This window comes from Paramormyrops kingsleyae, chromosome 9, assembly GCF_048594095.1.
Source record: "Paramormyrops kingsleyae isolate MSU_618 chromosome 9, PKINGS_0.4, whole genome shotgun sequence".
Lineage (NCBI taxonomy): Eukaryota > Metazoa > Chordata > Actinopteri > Osteoglossiformes > Mormyridae > Paramormyrops > Paramormyrops kingsleyae.
The window spans coordinates 32,811,485-32,828,242 of record NC_132805.1 but is presented as its reverse complement, the minus strand read 5'-3'; the positions used below and the strand labels follow the sequence as shown (position 1 = coordinate 32,828,242).

General features: G+C 45.4%; 1 protein-coding gene and 1 long non-coding RNA gene across 6 annotated transcripts; both read right to left on the bottom strand.

Annotated features, from left to right (window-relative positions):
* Nucleotides 1–956: 956 nt before the first annotated feature.
* On the bottom strand, nucleotides 957–4,757 carry znf706 (zinc finger protein 706). 4 transcript variants are annotated; one of them, XM_023815858.2, is made up of 3 exons: nucleotides 4,487–4,757; nucleotides 2,218–2,357; nucleotides 957–1,975 (listed from the first exon to the last, which is right to left on the bottom strand). In XM_023815858.2, the coding sequence occupies exons 2-3, from the start codon at nucleotides 2,350–2,352 to the stop codon at nucleotides 1,880–1,882; spliced, it is 231 nt and encodes a 76-aa protein (XP_023671626.1). In that variant the 5' UTR covers nucleotides 2,353–2,357; nucleotides 4,487–4,757; the 3' UTR covers nucleotides 957–1,879. The 4 variants fall into 4 exon arrangements, with proteins under 4 accessions (XP_023671626.1, XP_023671598.1, XP_023671609.1 ...); XM_023815830.2 differs by having other exon boundaries at nucleotides 2,218–2,354; nucleotides 4,487–4,620; XM_023815841.2 differs by lacking the exon at nucleotides 4,487–4,757 and adding an exon at nucleotides 3,081–4,459 and having other exon boundaries at nucleotides 2,218–2,354.
* A 3,908-nt stretch (nucleotides 4,758–8,665) lies between these two features.
* Nucleotides 8,666–16,753, bottom strand: LOC111843665 (uncharacterized). Of its 2 annotated transcripts, none has more exons than XR_002838223.2 (4): nucleotides 14,679–16,753; nucleotides 14,480–14,499; nucleotides 14,193–14,344; nucleotides 8,666–12,189 (listed from the first exon to the last, which is right to left on the bottom strand). It is a non-coding gene; the product is annotated as an uncharacterized lncRNA (long non-coding RNA). The 2 variants fall into 2 exon arrangements; XR_002838226.2 differs by having other exon boundaries at nucleotides 8,666–10,694.
* Nucleotides 16,754–16,758: the final 5 nt, after the last annotated feature.

Here is a 16,758-nt window from a genome sequence, read left to right as displayed (position 1 = left end):
GAAAATCCATTTAGCCACCTTTCTTCTTTTCCGTTCATATAATTTGTGATTTTTTTAAGCTAATTGAGGAGACACACACACCAGCTCGTGAAAGCAGCTTATCAGGACAGGATCAGGTTTATGTTTTTTTTGGGGCCAGGTGGGGGGGGGGGGGGGGTTGGTGTTCCCTTCAACTGTACTGCTGGTCCCTGTCAAAAACCTCCACTCTGCCAGCGAGGCGACACACACCAAACAGCCCCGTACACAGCAGGGCGCGTAGGGGAGGGTGGGAAAGAGGGACAAGAGACGGGGGGGGGCGAGGGCCCTGTCATTAGCTTCAGAGCCTTCTCACTGGGCACCACGCTGGGGGGGTGACGTCAGAGGAACGAGGCTGCGCAACCAGTCAGCAGTGCCATAATGAAACAGGGGGCTGGGGGGGGGCCACCAACAGCATGTTAGGCCCAGTAAAATGTGCTCCTCTGCTTTACAGAGACAGAGGTTATAGCAAGACAAGTCCATAATAAACCTGGAGCTGTCCAACATAAATAAAAATTATATACATATTAGTGCTGTGAATTGTTAAAAATAAGTATATTGATTGTGACTACTGGTAATTACAGAAAAATCACACTTAACATTAAAACTTTTACATTTACACTATCATCCCATTTGAATATCAAAATGCTGCATGAGTTAATTTGATCAAAGAAATAATGTGTTGATTTCAAAATTAAGGTTGTGCTTTAAAAAGATTATTTCCCATCCTTTTAATACATACAGGCGCACACACACCAACCTCTATGAGTATTTGGTAACTGCCATTTTATCTGAGTAGATTTAAGTTATACATAACACATAAAGTATGGCACAAAACATACGCTTTATCTATTAAATGAATTCATTAGTGAAAGCAAAATTTGAAAGCTAGTTGTCAAAATTTGGAATCCTGAACCTGCTGAACGAAACAGACCATTAAATCAAATTAATATTTTATTAAAATGTTATATTACATCATTGGGGCAAAAATACAAATGTATAAAAGGTTTGCAATAAACAGACCAGTCTTCTGAGAGAGAGCATTGTTGCCATATACCAGTGGTTCATTGTGGAAGAGAAATGCACACAGCTAGAGACAGGAACCTCTCAATTTACCCCAATCACTCATATTAGCAGCTTACCACCAAAATAATAAAATAATCACAGCTACTGAACTATTAAAAAAAGAATGGCAGCTCTACCAAACCAGATGCGCACGCACACATCACAGTAATTATTTAGAAGCCAGGACAGCAAACAGAGAACACTAACAGGGGGGGGGGGGGGGGGTCTATAGCACCCCAAATTTTACGCAACCCAACTTCCTGATTTGGGCTGCAACTTTAAAGGCATGATCATTTACTTGCGTGTAATATTCTACACAGCAGACATTTGTTAAAGCGTTAAAAAAAAAAAAAGTCCCCACAGCAGAAAAAAGCAGAACCTTTAAGCCGAGAGGGAAAAGAACTAAAACGCGAACCAAGAACTGCTATACAGAACTCCTGTATCAGAATACCCGACAATTTAGGAAGCCTTCTGTACTGAAATGCACCATTCAAATGTCCTGAAATACCCCCTTGACTGCAAAGAAACAAAGAGCGCTTTAATGGAAACTAACTTTTTAAGACAGCTAATTTTCCCTTAACATTTGTTATTTTTTGCACTGGACTGTGGACAATAGGTGGAGATCATTTTCAAGCAACGATCTGATTGTATAGTCATACAGTAGTGAGACAAGATGGTCGTCACCAGGCCGGTTCATGGACTGCAGGGGTCCTGGATGGCTGGAGGTGCCACCGACACCTGGAGGATAAGGACAGGCAGCCCATGGCCCCTGTGATGACATCCCGGCACAGCCACCCTCTCACGCCTCCACACCCACAAGTTCTGGGGGCAAGGGGGACTTTGGGTGCTTGCTTTCAAAGTGCTGCTTGAAGGTCTTTGGATCAGGCATTTGTGTCTGGTGGGAGGAGAAAGAGCTCAGCTGAGGTTGGTCTAATTTCAAAAGCTCTTAGCGCATAAATTATGGGTTTTGTTTGCTGTATTTCACGCATGAACGCTATTGATATTGGTTATTCTGCGAAATCACCACTACAGCACCCAGACACCAAAGTCATCTCAAAAAGCATCTAGAAGAACACGCTTATCCAGGATGGTAGAGTGGCTGTTTCTGGTGGAGGTGGCTGGGATGGGGCGCCTCACCCGACACACGGCGCAGGTGTACACCAGGGCCACCTTGGCTGCCGCTTTCTGGTCGTGACCTTTGCTCTTCTTGGCCTCAGCCTGTTTCTTGGCGTTCTTCTGCTGGGACTGAATCTTCTGGTGCCCGCGGGCCATGGCTACTGGGCGAGCAGGAGCACAAGGAAAGGTGTAAATTACACACCAGCATGACAATAAACCCAGGGAGACATGTGCAAGCACAGAAAAGTGTCCCTGACTATACTGACTATACTACTCTTTAGTAAACTTGTCACTCTCATTTGGCAATATATTCACTGGATGTTCTCTCATTTCTCCTGATGTTCTCTTCATTTTTGCTCTGGGAGTTGGGAGGAAGCAAAAATGTGGACTGTCTAGGGACTGGTTTGAGAAACACTGCTCTAGCGTATATATTAACCATAGGTGGAATTAACAGTTACAAGTCACCAGCCTAGTCTTTGTGTACATTCAGCCTCCAGTTTGAAGACATTCTGCCCAGCAGACAAACAATCCCACAGGGGCCCTGACCTTTCACCCTTTAGGTCACGGGCATCAGACTTCAGCCCTGGGGGGCCGAAGCCCTGCACATTTTTGGGTTTCCCCTCATTTAACGCACCTGATTCAACTCCTTGTGCTAATTACCACACAGCTCTTGAGCTGAATCATTTATGGTGGAACAGGGAAAGAACTAAGCTACACAGGACTACGGCCCCCCAGGACTGCAGTTTGACACCACTGCATTAGGTCATCTCTAGTAAGGATCAGAGAGGTCAGAAGAGATGACTGTAACTGGTGTACGGTCTGAGTCTGAGCTATATTGCCAAACACATTCATTTAACTAGCAGAAAACTCAGAGGAAAACCTACCAGCTTGAGGTCAGTTTTACCTTTGATGCACAGAAGGCCTTCAAAGAGGCTACACTCTCAGTCCAGTGGGGAAACATATCAAGTACAGCTGCCTTGTGATGGTGTGACTTTTCCACATTTGCACAGGTGTGACGTGTTACGTTGCTTAACTCTTATCTCTTACCATAATCACCTTCAAACCGTCCACTTCCAGTAACATTACACATGGAAAGGTACGGCTTCGGCTGACTCTCCGCTAAGGCGACTTGTGAATTAGGTTAATCGCAGTTATTTAGGACATTTAAAGAAGGCAATTAATCTCTGATATTTCCCAGAAGGAAGCCAACAAATCACACAAAGAAAATGGGTCGCTTAATCACCTGGACATGATGAGGAGCGGACAGGTCAAAAAGTGGTTTGAGAAATTAAATCAATGAGCACACCGTTGACACCACAACCCCCCAGTATATAAAATCACCAAAAGCTACACGACACATGTGCATCCCGGGTGCACGAGGAATTACTAACTATACAGACTTATGTAAATGATACTTCTAACATGTAATGCAACTCATTTCATATGGCATGCTTGTTAAAGCTGATCAGTCAATAAAAACGCTCTACACGCCTCCTGCGCGAACATAAGGCACGCCTAACAAGCCGGACACCTCCCCCCAAAAGCACACGAACCATATAAAGCCAGTTCCTATACATTTCAAAGCGGCGGGTTAGTTTTAAAAATTCCAGCCAGACTGGAATATACCAGCCGTATCCGGACGACTAGGCACGCTTTCGAAAAGGTCAACAGAGCCGCCAGCGGCCATGCTTTCCGCAGATCCATGCTGCGGGTCATTCCTCCGCTGCGTGAAACCTGACAGTCCGCAGACGAGGAGATGTGACCGCAAAACACCCCGGACTCTGATTTCAGGCGAAAACGATCCACTGCTCCAGCAGACTGTATCCCCCAAGCACAGCAACGGCTACCCAGCAATCCCAGATCGTAGCAGTTATCTGGAGGGTAGAAACCGAATACCTATACAGCTAATAATAAATCCACCGGCTAGGGCACCGCACTGACCACGACAGACTTCGATTTCTGAAACCCCCCGCGAAGTCGAATAAAAAGCGCGATGACCGTGGAAGTGCGTTTTACTCCGAGATCAGCTTCTAAAAAGCTGGTTAACCGGAGGATTCTGGATAAAACAGGCGCCCGACGCACCGTCCAGATCCCGGCTCCACACACCGTGTTCACCGTGCCAGCCAGCACTTTCTGTTCCATGCGATACCGCGATAATATTGCTATATAATTAAGGCTTTTCCTTTGCGATTTCCGATCGTAAATGTTTCCGTTTTTATTAGTCGCAACAAATGTAGCAACATCCACTTTCAACTTCAAATACGTTTACAGGCGTAACAGACTGACTTACCTGTGGGCTTACAATAAGCGGATCTGTTAATAAGGCGTAATAAGATTTTTTTTCTCTTATTTTCGTAGTCAAAATCCGACCAAAGCAGACTCCTGCTTCCGACTACCACCAAAGAGCCAGACGCCAGCGGCCGCGGTGCCTTTTGTCGGCGTCTGCGAGCTGCTGCGCAAGTCTCCGCTCGGCGGCCGGTGGGGCCAATGACTTCCACTTCCCCAAGAGGAAAGGTAGGCGGCAGCTCTTCCTCTGCGCGATCACTGGCTCCGGGAGCCCCCTCCCAGCCCCGGGTTACGTAACTCACGGGTTCCGAGCCCTGGAGTTGGGTTGAACTACACTGGCGGTATCAAGCTGATCAGCACGCTTGTTATTAAAATGTCTTCAGCGTGTAACACATTTATTGACCGACGCTTCTTTTGTGTTTGTAAATCTGCCTTTCTGAATGATTACGTGTACTTTCTGATTTATAAGCTGCTAAGCCACCCTTCCCTGTGGAAGTACAGCAGTCAGGAGTAGCTCTACCTAAAGGGACGCGCTCCCACGCTATTCTGTTGACAACTGTAATTGATTCATCCTTAATTGTTTGTATAAAGTTTTTTTTGTAGCATTAATGGGTGCATTGTGAGATCCAGTAGCTAAACAAAACCATAAGCAGTTCTTTAAAAAAAAAATAAAACCCACATTTTATTACATAAACAGGGAGAAACAGATTTATCTATGTCCCGCTGAATATTCATAAAAGAATTATCTCAACATACATTTTAAACAGCGCTGAAGTCAAGCGTATATCGCTGCAGCCTGGAGCCAAGGGTAGAGTGGGAGGGGCAATGTCGAGGGGGGTGGGGGGTTATCCCGAGGGTAGGAGGGGCTTTTAGATAGAGTTGGGGTATTAGATGATAACGGTTAGAAACCCCTCCCGCTTGACATTCGGCTCCTGGCTGCGGCGACGTGCATGTGGCTGTAGTTGCTTATCTTACAGGTTTATTTTTAAATACAGCAGACGTGTAGACATACCCTAAACACCTTGACTGGAAGCAGGGGCAGACTGGTAGGCGTGGCAGCCAGGGCGAACGCCCCGGGCCTGTGCCCCCCCCCCCCACCCAAGTCGAGACCCCCTCCTCCCCTGCGATTGCAAATCTCGCATGGACGCGCAACATTCGCGACGATTAAGGCAATGTCATGTATACAACCTCGTGGTGCTACTTTTATATCTGTCATTTTTATCTACATAATCTCATTATAGTGGGAGTCATAACACAAATAATATCTGTTATTTATAAAAAATATTATATTCGTGTGGCCTAGCTCAGGAACAGTGGTTAGGGAACTTCATGGAATGGGTTTTCATGGCCAAACAACTGCATCCAAGCCTTACATCACCAAGTGCAATGCAAAGCATCAGATGCAGTGGTGTAAAGCACACCGCCACTGGACTCTAGAGCAGTGGAGACGTGTTCTCTGCAGTGACGAATCACGCTTCTCTGTCTGGCAGTACGATGGACGAGTCTGGGTTTGGCGGTTGCCAGGAGAACGGTACTTGCCTGACTGCATTGTGCCAAGTGTAGTTTGGTGGGGGGGGATTATGGTGTGGGATTGTTTTTCAGTTGTTGGGCTTGGCCCCTTAGTTCCAATGAAAGGAACTGCAGCACTGAGAGCCATTTTGGACAATTTCATGCTCCCAACTTTGTGGGAACAGTTTGGGGATGGACCCTTCCTGTTCCAACATGACTGTGCACCAGTGCACAAAGCAAGGTCCATAAGGACATGGGTGAGCGACTCTGGTGTGGAGGAACCTGACTGGCCTGCACAGAGCCCTGTCCTCAACCCGAGAGCACACCTTCGGGATGAATTAGAGCGGAGTCTGTGAGCCAGGCCTTCTCGTCCAACATCAGTGCCTGACCTCACAAATGCTCTCCAGGAAGAATGTTCAAAAATTCCCATAAACACACTCCTAAACCTTGTGGACAGCCTTCCCAGAAGAGTTGAAGCTGTTATACCTGCAAAGGGTGGGCCAACTCCATATTAAAGTTTATGTATTAAGAATGGGATGTTATTAAAGTTCATGTATGTGTAAAGGCAGGTGTCCCAATACTTTTGGCAATATAGTGTATTAAGTAACTGAATAAGAAATTACTGAGATTCATGTGACATCAAAACATTTCAGTACCACCCTGGATAAGGAACCAGTCCATGGCAGATTGGACAATCTGACACACTATGTGTGTATGTGTGTGTGTGTGTAGTGTGTATGCATAGGCGTAAATTATGGGGGGGTTGTAACCCCCCTAATAATCAAAACCAGCCAATACAACCTCCTGGATCCTCTGGAGACCTCAACCCCTCTATGCTCAACTCAAAATTATGCCCTTGTGTGTATGTGTATATATACAGTATGTATATATATTTAGGTATGCTAATTCCCCTATGTTTATGTATTTGAACTGTGGGGGCAAATTGTAATATTCAGAGTGAATTCACACACCCCAGGGGAGACATTCCTCATACACAGAGCCTGGCAGGTAAACTGTGAACTCCCGGCCCGGGAGGAGAGGGCTACCCACTGAGGTACCAGGCCAACCAACGAATAAAAAAATTTAGGTAAAGCTGCATGTTAACAAATTACCAGTTAATTTAATTTAGCTATAGCAAGATTAGCGCTCCAGAGGAATAATACAATAATTGTATTTCCTGCTTATTAGGGTTGTTGTTTCCATAATATTAAAGCTTCAACTTGTTTAAAGTTCTTAAAAATCTTCCCGCTTGTAATTCAAAAGGGAAAATAACCGATAGATGGCAACCTGAGACCACAACAAACTCAATTACTGAGTTAGCTGGGTTCCGCTCTGCTTTACGCTCTATGCTGCCCCCCAGCGACTTTGACCAGGACGAGTGGTCAGATGATGGTTGTCATCCATTCAACTGCATTTCAGATTACGAGGGTGTGGCGTTAGCACCGGAAACAGTCTGGCCGTCGTCGGTTTGATTGAATACAGTGAATTGGCTTGCTACGCTCTCAGTGTCCACCAGATGGCAGATTACTCAAGGTTATAACTACAGCAGCCTCTTCTGAGAGGGTGGCTTTAGTTACGCTCCTGATTTGTTTTTTTCCCTTTTTATAGCTGCAGGAACGGGACATTATTCTTTTGACAGACAGAAGAAATAGCACCCACAGGCAATTCAGACACTCACACTACAGGCTTCAGTGCTTTCAGTAATACACGGCATGTTATTAATCAAACCGTGTTGCCTTCGGGTCAGTTCTAAGTTTCCATGGGCCGTTAATTTTCCAATAGATGATAATTAGATTCTGAATATTTCCCGACTTTTGTTCTTCGAATGAATTTTAGTCCTCTGTCACCAAGGGGCTGTTAGCGTCTGCTTCAGAGCACAGGCGTTCAATTCAGTCGCTACGGCACCTCCGGTAATTAAATGAAAACAGCGATGTTTATTTCCGAGACACTAGTCATGTGTTGCACTGCGATGTGTTGGAAAACACGGAAACAAAAGAGAAATCCACAAAAACATTAAAACGACTATCTCTTGAAGTTAAAGTCAAAATCATGGTTGATAAGTTAAATAATCGCGGAGATAATCGCACAGTGAAAATGGTGGGTGGTAGGTAGTAGTTAAAATCTACCACCATCCAATGTACCAGTGACATAGCATAGCATAGCATTATTGAATGAAAATCTGTCTTGACTTTTTCCACTACTTTTATTTAGCCCTGTTTGAATCCGCAAGCACCAGCAACAACAAACTAAAAATATTAAATTCAAATTCAATTCAAATGATCAACAAAGCTGTTAAGTCTCATTTTAGCAGTTTCTTTTAGGCACTTAATTATACGGTTATTTAATTAATAATTATTTTGTTATATGCCATTATTTTATCGACCGGACTGTGCAATATAATACTGCTGATCTCCCTAATGTAGTGGAAGGTCATGAAAGGGAAATGCTTAGTGTATTCATAATCAGTAAATAATAATTCATCCCTTGTCATTACGTATATGCAGTGGTGCTTACAGGTTGCATTGGTATTATGAGAGAAAAGTGCCATTTTTTGGCAAATATTTTAATATATAGAGAGAAAACATATTTTCGTGTTACAGGATTTCTTAAAAAAAAAAAACAAAACAACATGGAACATCTGATAACTTATCATATCCGCCATGGATTTCCCTCATCTGTCATGTGAATCCGGGGGAACCACAAGCGTGCTGATGCTTGACAATTGTAAAAAGTACATATAGGTAAGGATGCACTTTCACTAAGAGCTGTAGCCAGAAAGATACATGAAGGGCTCAGGGGGTCTTTCTGAATACAGGGAGACTGGAACCCAGGCTGAAAGGAATGTTTACATATACATTTAATTAAATATTAATCATGAAATATATTTAAAGATATCACTATATGAGAGTAATACTACTTCTTTACTACACTGTCAGAAAAAAAAACGTTCTTCAAAGTCCATTTCTATACCTTAAAAGGTACATTTACTAAGGTACAGCTCCAGTGACAAACACATTTACCCTCAAAGGTAGAAATTGGTACCTTCTTCCAGGATTTTTTTTTGTGCATGTGAGAACATTTATATCTTGTTAATTGATTTCTTTTTCATTTGACCTGCAGAGATTAGAAAAGGTTCTTGTCTCTGAGGCATTCCTGTCACTTGGGAACCAGTTCCCAGTTGTGGCCCAGCCCTGCCCACACTGGAATGGACTTTCCTATACTGTATGGGCACTGTAAACACAAGAGAACAGAGCTATAAATACTGGAATACAGCAGTTTGCTGTTCACAATGCCTGGATATTAAGTAGCTTTAGCTGCATTCATTAAAAATAGGCAAACAACCGTGTCTTTGTTTATTGCTTGTTAGTGCTGGAAACATGCAGTAAATGTTACCTTTACGGCCGATGTCTTTAGAAACAAATCCCACACATTTGAAAGAATAGAGGCACTACTGTGTATAACAAAGGTTGTGTATCACCTGTGGGTATGAAATAATCCCTTAAGGTAAACAGCAGGCAAATCAGCATCTCTTCCTAACCAATAACGGAGCAGCTTGGTCATAGCTCCCCCGGAGGACAAACCATGTAAATGCATGCTCCACTCCAGTAAAAGTGAGGACAAACTATTTACTTGAACACTGTTCTCCAAAAATTCACCTTTCTGCAGAGGCACATTAACATGGTCAGAGAACCCCCTACCCCCCAGGGGGGAGGGGGGATATAGTATAAGTTGTCAAACGGGGTGGGGGCTGACAAGGATGATACGGTGAAACTTGTTGACAGGAGGCTTGCGGTGAAAAAAATTGTCGATCACAGAATCCATTACCCAAGTTGGCCATGAGCATGTATATATACAATCTTACATCATCGTCCCTAATTAGATATAAAATAATCAATTGGAGAAGCATGACTCTGACCCCCCAGCCCAAATACAACGCTGGTGACATGATTCAATCTCCACACACAAATCTGGGTCACTCTCTTCCCCAGACATGCCACTGTTATTTATAGTACATGTGTGGAAGAGGTCACCGGAAGGAAGTAGTCTATAAATTCACAGGGCAGCTGGGCTCTTAATTAGCTTTAGTAAATGTTTTATGTGGTGTCAAATTTACTGACTCTGCTAGATGGGCACGGGTCACATTAACCAATACATCCATCTCTCCATCCATCTTTTAACTGCAAATTCTGGTCAGTGTCATGTGGTAAGGCCTGGAGCCAATCGCAGGCAGCATAGTGCACCAGACCAGGACACACCTCGGTCCATCACAGGGCATGTACATGTATACTCATTCGCACACAATCATACACAAGGTTTTCTTTGTTTTTGCGTGCCTGGGGGCTAGTAGGGAGGGTGTAGCGGGCACACCTGCTGGTGCCAGGCTTGAGCTATGGCAGACGTGTGGTGACGGCCGTGGGCACGCATGCCAGGGGCAGCCCGGGCTGGTGATGAGGTCCGGGCACTAATTCTCCTTTATTATGAAGTACTTCTTCATGTTCCATTGCTTATTCTCCCTCGCAACCAGAGTGCAGTGGTTCCATTTCATACTGAACGGAACCCACACGCTTCCCGGCGGAGGTGTGGTCTTCCTGCGGTCTGTCCCTGCAGCTTTTGAGTCAGGTCTTGATTTCGCTGCAGAGTCTCCGCTGTGTCTGGGCTCACCTGGCATTGCAGGTTCTACGGGCTGATCCGGACCGCGGGCTCTGAAATGTGCCAAAACTTCAGACATAAAAAAACTACAAATTTGATGCAACAACAATATTAAAATTAATTTTGAAGGGTTTCTCCTGATTTTTTTTTACATTATCTTTTAAAAGTGATTTTTGATAGATAGATGATCGATAGATGGGTGGATGGATTGGTGTTGGCTACAACATTCTCCAGAGAGTGTTGGGCTTGATTCCTTTAAAATTCTCATTATTCCTCCATAAACTTGATTCCACCGACAGCTCGGCCCTACGGTGGTGCTTTAAGGGGCTGTTCTAGTAACGTCTGCAAACTCCATTGGCCCATAAAGAAGAGACAAAAATGACAGAGTTAAAGATGGACTGTGACAGAGTATATATGGTCGGGGGTAATTTACAGTAGTTTTCAGCAAGAACTACATCCCAGCCCAAACAGATGTTAAAAAAAAAGTATTTGACATATTCAGAAATTCACAGCATTTAACATTTTAATCAAGCTTGGAATAAAGAGCACAGAAGAGTGTTTTTTCAGTGAAAAGGATGTTTTGTTTGCTTCAAGTGTGAAATATCTGTGGAGCAGCAAAGATGGAAGCCCAGGGGGACGCAGAGCAATGTGATGTGGCACTGAAGGTCAGCAGGACCTCCTGAGGCAGATCAAAACACAAATTCATCAAAGAGTCACACTTCCTCTGCTGCATCAACCCACACTACCTGTTATTCACCTGAGAACAAGGTGTGGACTTTTTATGTTAACGGATGAGAACAACAGCCTTTTATTCTTCACCATCTCTTTTCCATAGCTACAGGAGAACCGGCAGCTCTGGCTGATGACACCCCCCCCCCCCCCCCATTTCATTCCCAGACTTCCTGCAGAATGTAAATCATAAGCACTAATGTGCTTTTTGCATCCTCGTGTGTGGAGTTGTTAGCATTGCTCATACCTACAATATATTCCCAGCTAGAAATTTCCACTCAACTGGAAGCCAGAATTTACCTGTTCGATTTCCTGAATTGATTATCCCACATACAAAAAAAAACCACATTTTGTATATTAACCAGATGCTTTTGTCCAATGCAACTTGTGAGGCAGATGGTTCAAGGATAGCTGCTGTCAAGGAGTCAACAGGCATTAGTGCAGGTAGGCGGAGCTTCCAATCAATGCCCAGGTACAAGTGTAAGCAGCTTCAGAGCAGGAGATACACAACAACAAAGCAACATCCTAATAAGACTATTCAAGGACCAGAAGTGCAACATAAGAACATTCAAAGAATGTAAAGAGGCATCAGGCTAGATGGGGTGTTCCTGGAACAGATGGGTCTTGTGGTGTTTCTTGAAGGTTCAAGCAGCTCAGTCCACCATTGGAGGACCACACAGGAGAACCATCTGGAGTGACACTCCTCACGTGGTGGAATGGAGCTCCAAGCGGTGGCAGGTTGCTGGCAGAAGGGCGCGAGATGGGATGTAGGGCTTGAGGAGCCTTATGATGGAGATGGGTGCCTGTCCATTGATGGATCTGTGAATTAGCACCAAGGACTTGAATTTGATGTGAGCGCCGACAGGGAGCCAGTGAAACGAAAGGAGGAAGGGTGAGAACGCTCGGGCTGACTGACTGACAACCCATCGCCATGGAGACAGCCAGGTGAAGCACTGCGATACCTGCGTGTCCCTGTGCCTTTACAGACCCTTCTATCACTCCATGAAGGACTTGGCAGACACCACACCTCAATATTGTATTGGCACAGAACCTGATTTGATGTGACAGAGAACAATACAAATGGATTATCTGACATTAAATAATCTCACAGATGTCTACTTCTGCATTTTGGAAAGGCACAGGATTAGCCCTAGTACACATCCATTGATAAAGTCTTTCCTTGTTTCTGCAGATAATTATACGGTGTAATAATAAGGAAGCCTTCCAGGCCTCTGGACCTGAAGGCTTGTGTTTATTCCTACCGTCCAATTTTGTAAATGCTGTTGTAGCAGTAAAACTGAAACATTTCAAGTGTCAAACAGTAGGGGTCTCCCTACAAGTATGGGGCCCCTAATCACGACCACAGCTAACATTACAGCCGTCTTTGTCATTCCTTATTAATACAAGGCACAATACTGTATTAAGGTGTATTTAACATGGTTAAGATTTCTATATGTGCACCGATCACATCTGGCACTCTGTCCGCAACCCTTTCATAAAAATGAAATGCTATCATTGTGAGAACACTTTCAAAGCAACGTGAAGGATTCAGTTTCTTCACTTCAGAAAAAAGGGGAAAATTCCTGCCGTACTCTGTGAAGGACTGCCCCCCCCCCCCCTCCCCCCAGGGGAGCTCCATGACGATTAAAGACAAAGAAAGGCTCTGCTTCTTGTCTCACATACGCAGTCTTTGCAACCGCTTTTTCCTGCGTGGCTGTACATCTCAACCCCCCCCCCCCCACACACACACACACACACAGGCACATGTACACACTTGTGTTAAAAAATAAATAATAATAATCCAACAGTTGACAGAATTCTGTCTGTTGTTTAGGTGAACGTGGGTCACTCCTACTTGGCAAACATCGGCAGACGTCTTCAGGCAGAGACCACGCCACCTTTTCCACGGCGTCCCAGAATTCCACAGCCACATGGGGGGGAGGGGGGGAGGGGGTGGGGGAGGGAGAGGAAGGTGACTTTTGAACAGACCTGCGGTTGGCCGGTTGCCACACTGGCACCAATATACCCTCGGTGACAGCAAGTGGCAGTACGGGGGGGGGGGGGGGGGGGGGTGTTCTGGTCAGGTCAGACACAGAAATTCAAGCTGGTTAAAAATAAATAAATAAATAAACAGCTGGGAGCGGATCTAGGAGGGGCGACGTGCACATTTATACTGCTGATCGCGGAATGCAAAATCGCCCCCATTTCCTACAGTATCTCAGTGTCTTCCTGGCTAATACTCCCTCCCCGGGCAGTGCCCTCCCCATTCCGGGCTTTTTAGGGAGGTGCTTCCTCCCCTTTCGGGAGGAGAAGGAAGTTAATATCCTGTTCAGGAAGAGCCGTCCGGCCCAGCGGCTCGTGAAAGGAAATCTCACCAGTGGCGGTCAGGCCAGAGGCGTAGGGAGAAAACTCTATCCGGGTCTCCTTTGTCTCCGTAAAAAGGCAGGATTTGTCGGAGACGGCCCGAGATTCGCCCCTTTGCTCGTCTGCTTGTCCTGAAAGAAGCTTTCAGATGCGGCCTGTAACATAACACCCTATTGTGTTGTGGGAAAGCATGCGCTGAATTGTATGAACCGTCGCATGTTAAAAACGGGTTTGTTAGCGATGGTAGTGAGAGGACCAAAACGGGCCTGCTGACACTGCCGCAGCTGATTCACTCGAAAGATTCACAATATTATCGAGCACAATATTGTGCAGTGAAAGGACAAACTGCTTTGCAGGAACACTGAAAGTCAAACCCCATTTGCCTTGACATTTTTTGGTGGTTTTTTTTGAATGCGACCGCCTTCAGTGCCGTTTAGTGTTGATGCTATGCCACTGACCTGGTAGGTGCACGCCCCGCGCATTTCGAACGGCATGCCGAGTGGGAGGGGCCGCGTCAGCTGACACAGGAGCGCCGGCGTGAAGGGACACGCTGTTCTGGGGCGCTGCCCTGCAGATTCCGCTTTTCTCACAGAACACGCGGGTTGTCAAACTTGTTTGGTTACAAAAAAGAAGGAAAAAAAAAAAAAAAACATCACAGAACCAATGTACTGTAAACAAGAGCGACAGTTAACTTTCAGTTTAATTACAGCATGTGCCATTGGGTGAAACAATGAAAATAATGTACCTGGTCATCTTGCAATGAACCTGAAATGCAAAGAAAAATTAATTAAATTCATAAACGTGGCCTGTCCTGCCACCCGTGAAGATGGTCTCTCCAGAACTTTCCAGTAGCTCCATTCACGCCCTTCTTTCACAGTAACAACATCATAGTTAGATTATCTTTTAAGTGCCACCTCCCCCCTCTCCCAGGAGTGCTGCTGTACCTTTAAGGCCTTCAGGAATGCGAGTCCTGCATTCTCCTTGGCCTCTCTCTCCTCACCGCGGCCCTCAGCCTCCCGGCCAGGTATGGGCGATATGCACGGCATGGACCCAAGAGCAGCTGCATTCCAGCCCGCTAGTCGCTCAGGCCCTCGCCATTGTGTGCGGGGGAGCACTGGAGGGACAGGCCTGGACAGGCAGCTCCTTTCCCATGAAATCCCAGGTGCGCACAAAGAAACACTGGAAACTTTGTGTTTGTTGCGCAAAACGTTCTGTATGCCAACACAAGCCATTTTAGTGTCAGTGGGATCTGGCACCTGCTGTCGGTCATCCCTGTCGCCACTAGACAGTGAGTGAAGGTGTTCTTCTGAAGACAAGGCAGATGCGGGAAAAAACAAGTACGAGCATCCCACCCTGGGGAAGAACCCAGAACTGGCGAACAGGTCCACGCAGAAACCTACTGCCTCATCATAACCCAGACATGCGAAACAGCCTCTTACTCACTGTCCCCGAGCACCGTGAGAAGAAACTGGACCGGCACGTTCTGTAACTGCATCTGACCTGGATCTACTACCCAAACCCCCAACGTTCTCATCCCGCCAAGCAGGCCTGGCCCGGCTGAGCTCAGCCCGGCTCAGTCCAGCACTACCCCGTCCTGCCAAGTTAAGCTGCGGCAGATTTAGCCCAGAGAAAACCTTTGTGAGGCTGACGGTTTCCCAATGCCGTCATCTTCATCTCTGCATTAGGCTGCAAATCCACCTGGGATGAGCAATAGCATCAGCCCTGGGAACGTGGGCCCCGCCTGTTTGTCTAATAGCCACCGTTCATGGAACACTGAAAAGCCAGGACACTCCCTTCTACAAATTACAGGGGGGAAAAAAAAGATCCACGCTTGTCACAGAGACGCAGACACACACCACACACTGACTGCATGCGACTGCTTTCTATGCAGGTTATTTATCATGACTGTCCCCCCCCCCAACCCCTCCTGCACATATGTAAATACTGAAACACCCTATAGTGCAATATGGAAAGAATATGTGCACAGGTTGTCACTGCTGTTCAAATATCATAAATCAATTGACGGGCACTTACCGCAGGACATTTTTGATCGGTATTATAAATAACAATGTTTGAGAGGCATTCACATCACGCTATCAGGGTATTGAAAAGTGATTGTCTGTCTGCTTTATCCAGCCAACAAAAGCATGTCTGTTTAAAAGCAGGTTGGCTCTGCAGATTTTATCTCCCAGCATATCTGTATTGGAGGGGTGTCCTCAGAACACCCCCCCCCCCCAAACAGAAGCTGTCCACAGTGGGAGCCAGGATATTCTATTACTCGTGAATGACGAAACAGTCAGGCGCTATGAAAAAGAATATATAATTTAATATATGGCTAAGTACTTAAAATAGCCAATTAATATGGAGGTAACACTGGAGAAAAGCTAAATGATTTATACAACTGGTTATCTGGCAGCAGGAAGTTAAAGAACCTAAGATTATCCTTACAATAGGTTCGCTTAGGAGGACAATGTCATCATGTCAATAGATTACTCACCGCCTTACTTCAGAAATGACCTATAACAAAAGCACGTGTAGTCAAAAGAAAATTGCGGAGAGGCTTAACGTGAAAAACAACAACCCCAGCACAAGTTGACTTCAGCTGTCCACCATAAAACTAAATGCACAAAAAATTATTTGGCCTGTCGCACGTTTAATGGTAAACATGGAGGGTAAATCAATCATATTAATCGCCAAACGCGATGTTATTATCGAGTGCCGCAGACAAAATGAAGCGGAGCGATAACCTCATGAAGCATGCACGTACATAAAACTAATACCTTGAACCGATTCTGGAACATTCAGACCCATTATTTAACTGTTGGAACATAATAAATATAGCGCAGGCAATGGGTCATTTGGTCACGGCTACCCCCTTTACGCAAGAACGCGCTTTACCTTTCGTGCGCGTTACAGGTAAGGCGGGTCTTACCTGTTCTAATTAAGCCTATCAGCGCGACGCGCTCGGAATAGCGCGGCCAATCAGCGGCGAGCTCGGCCCTCTTTGAACTAAATTACTTTACA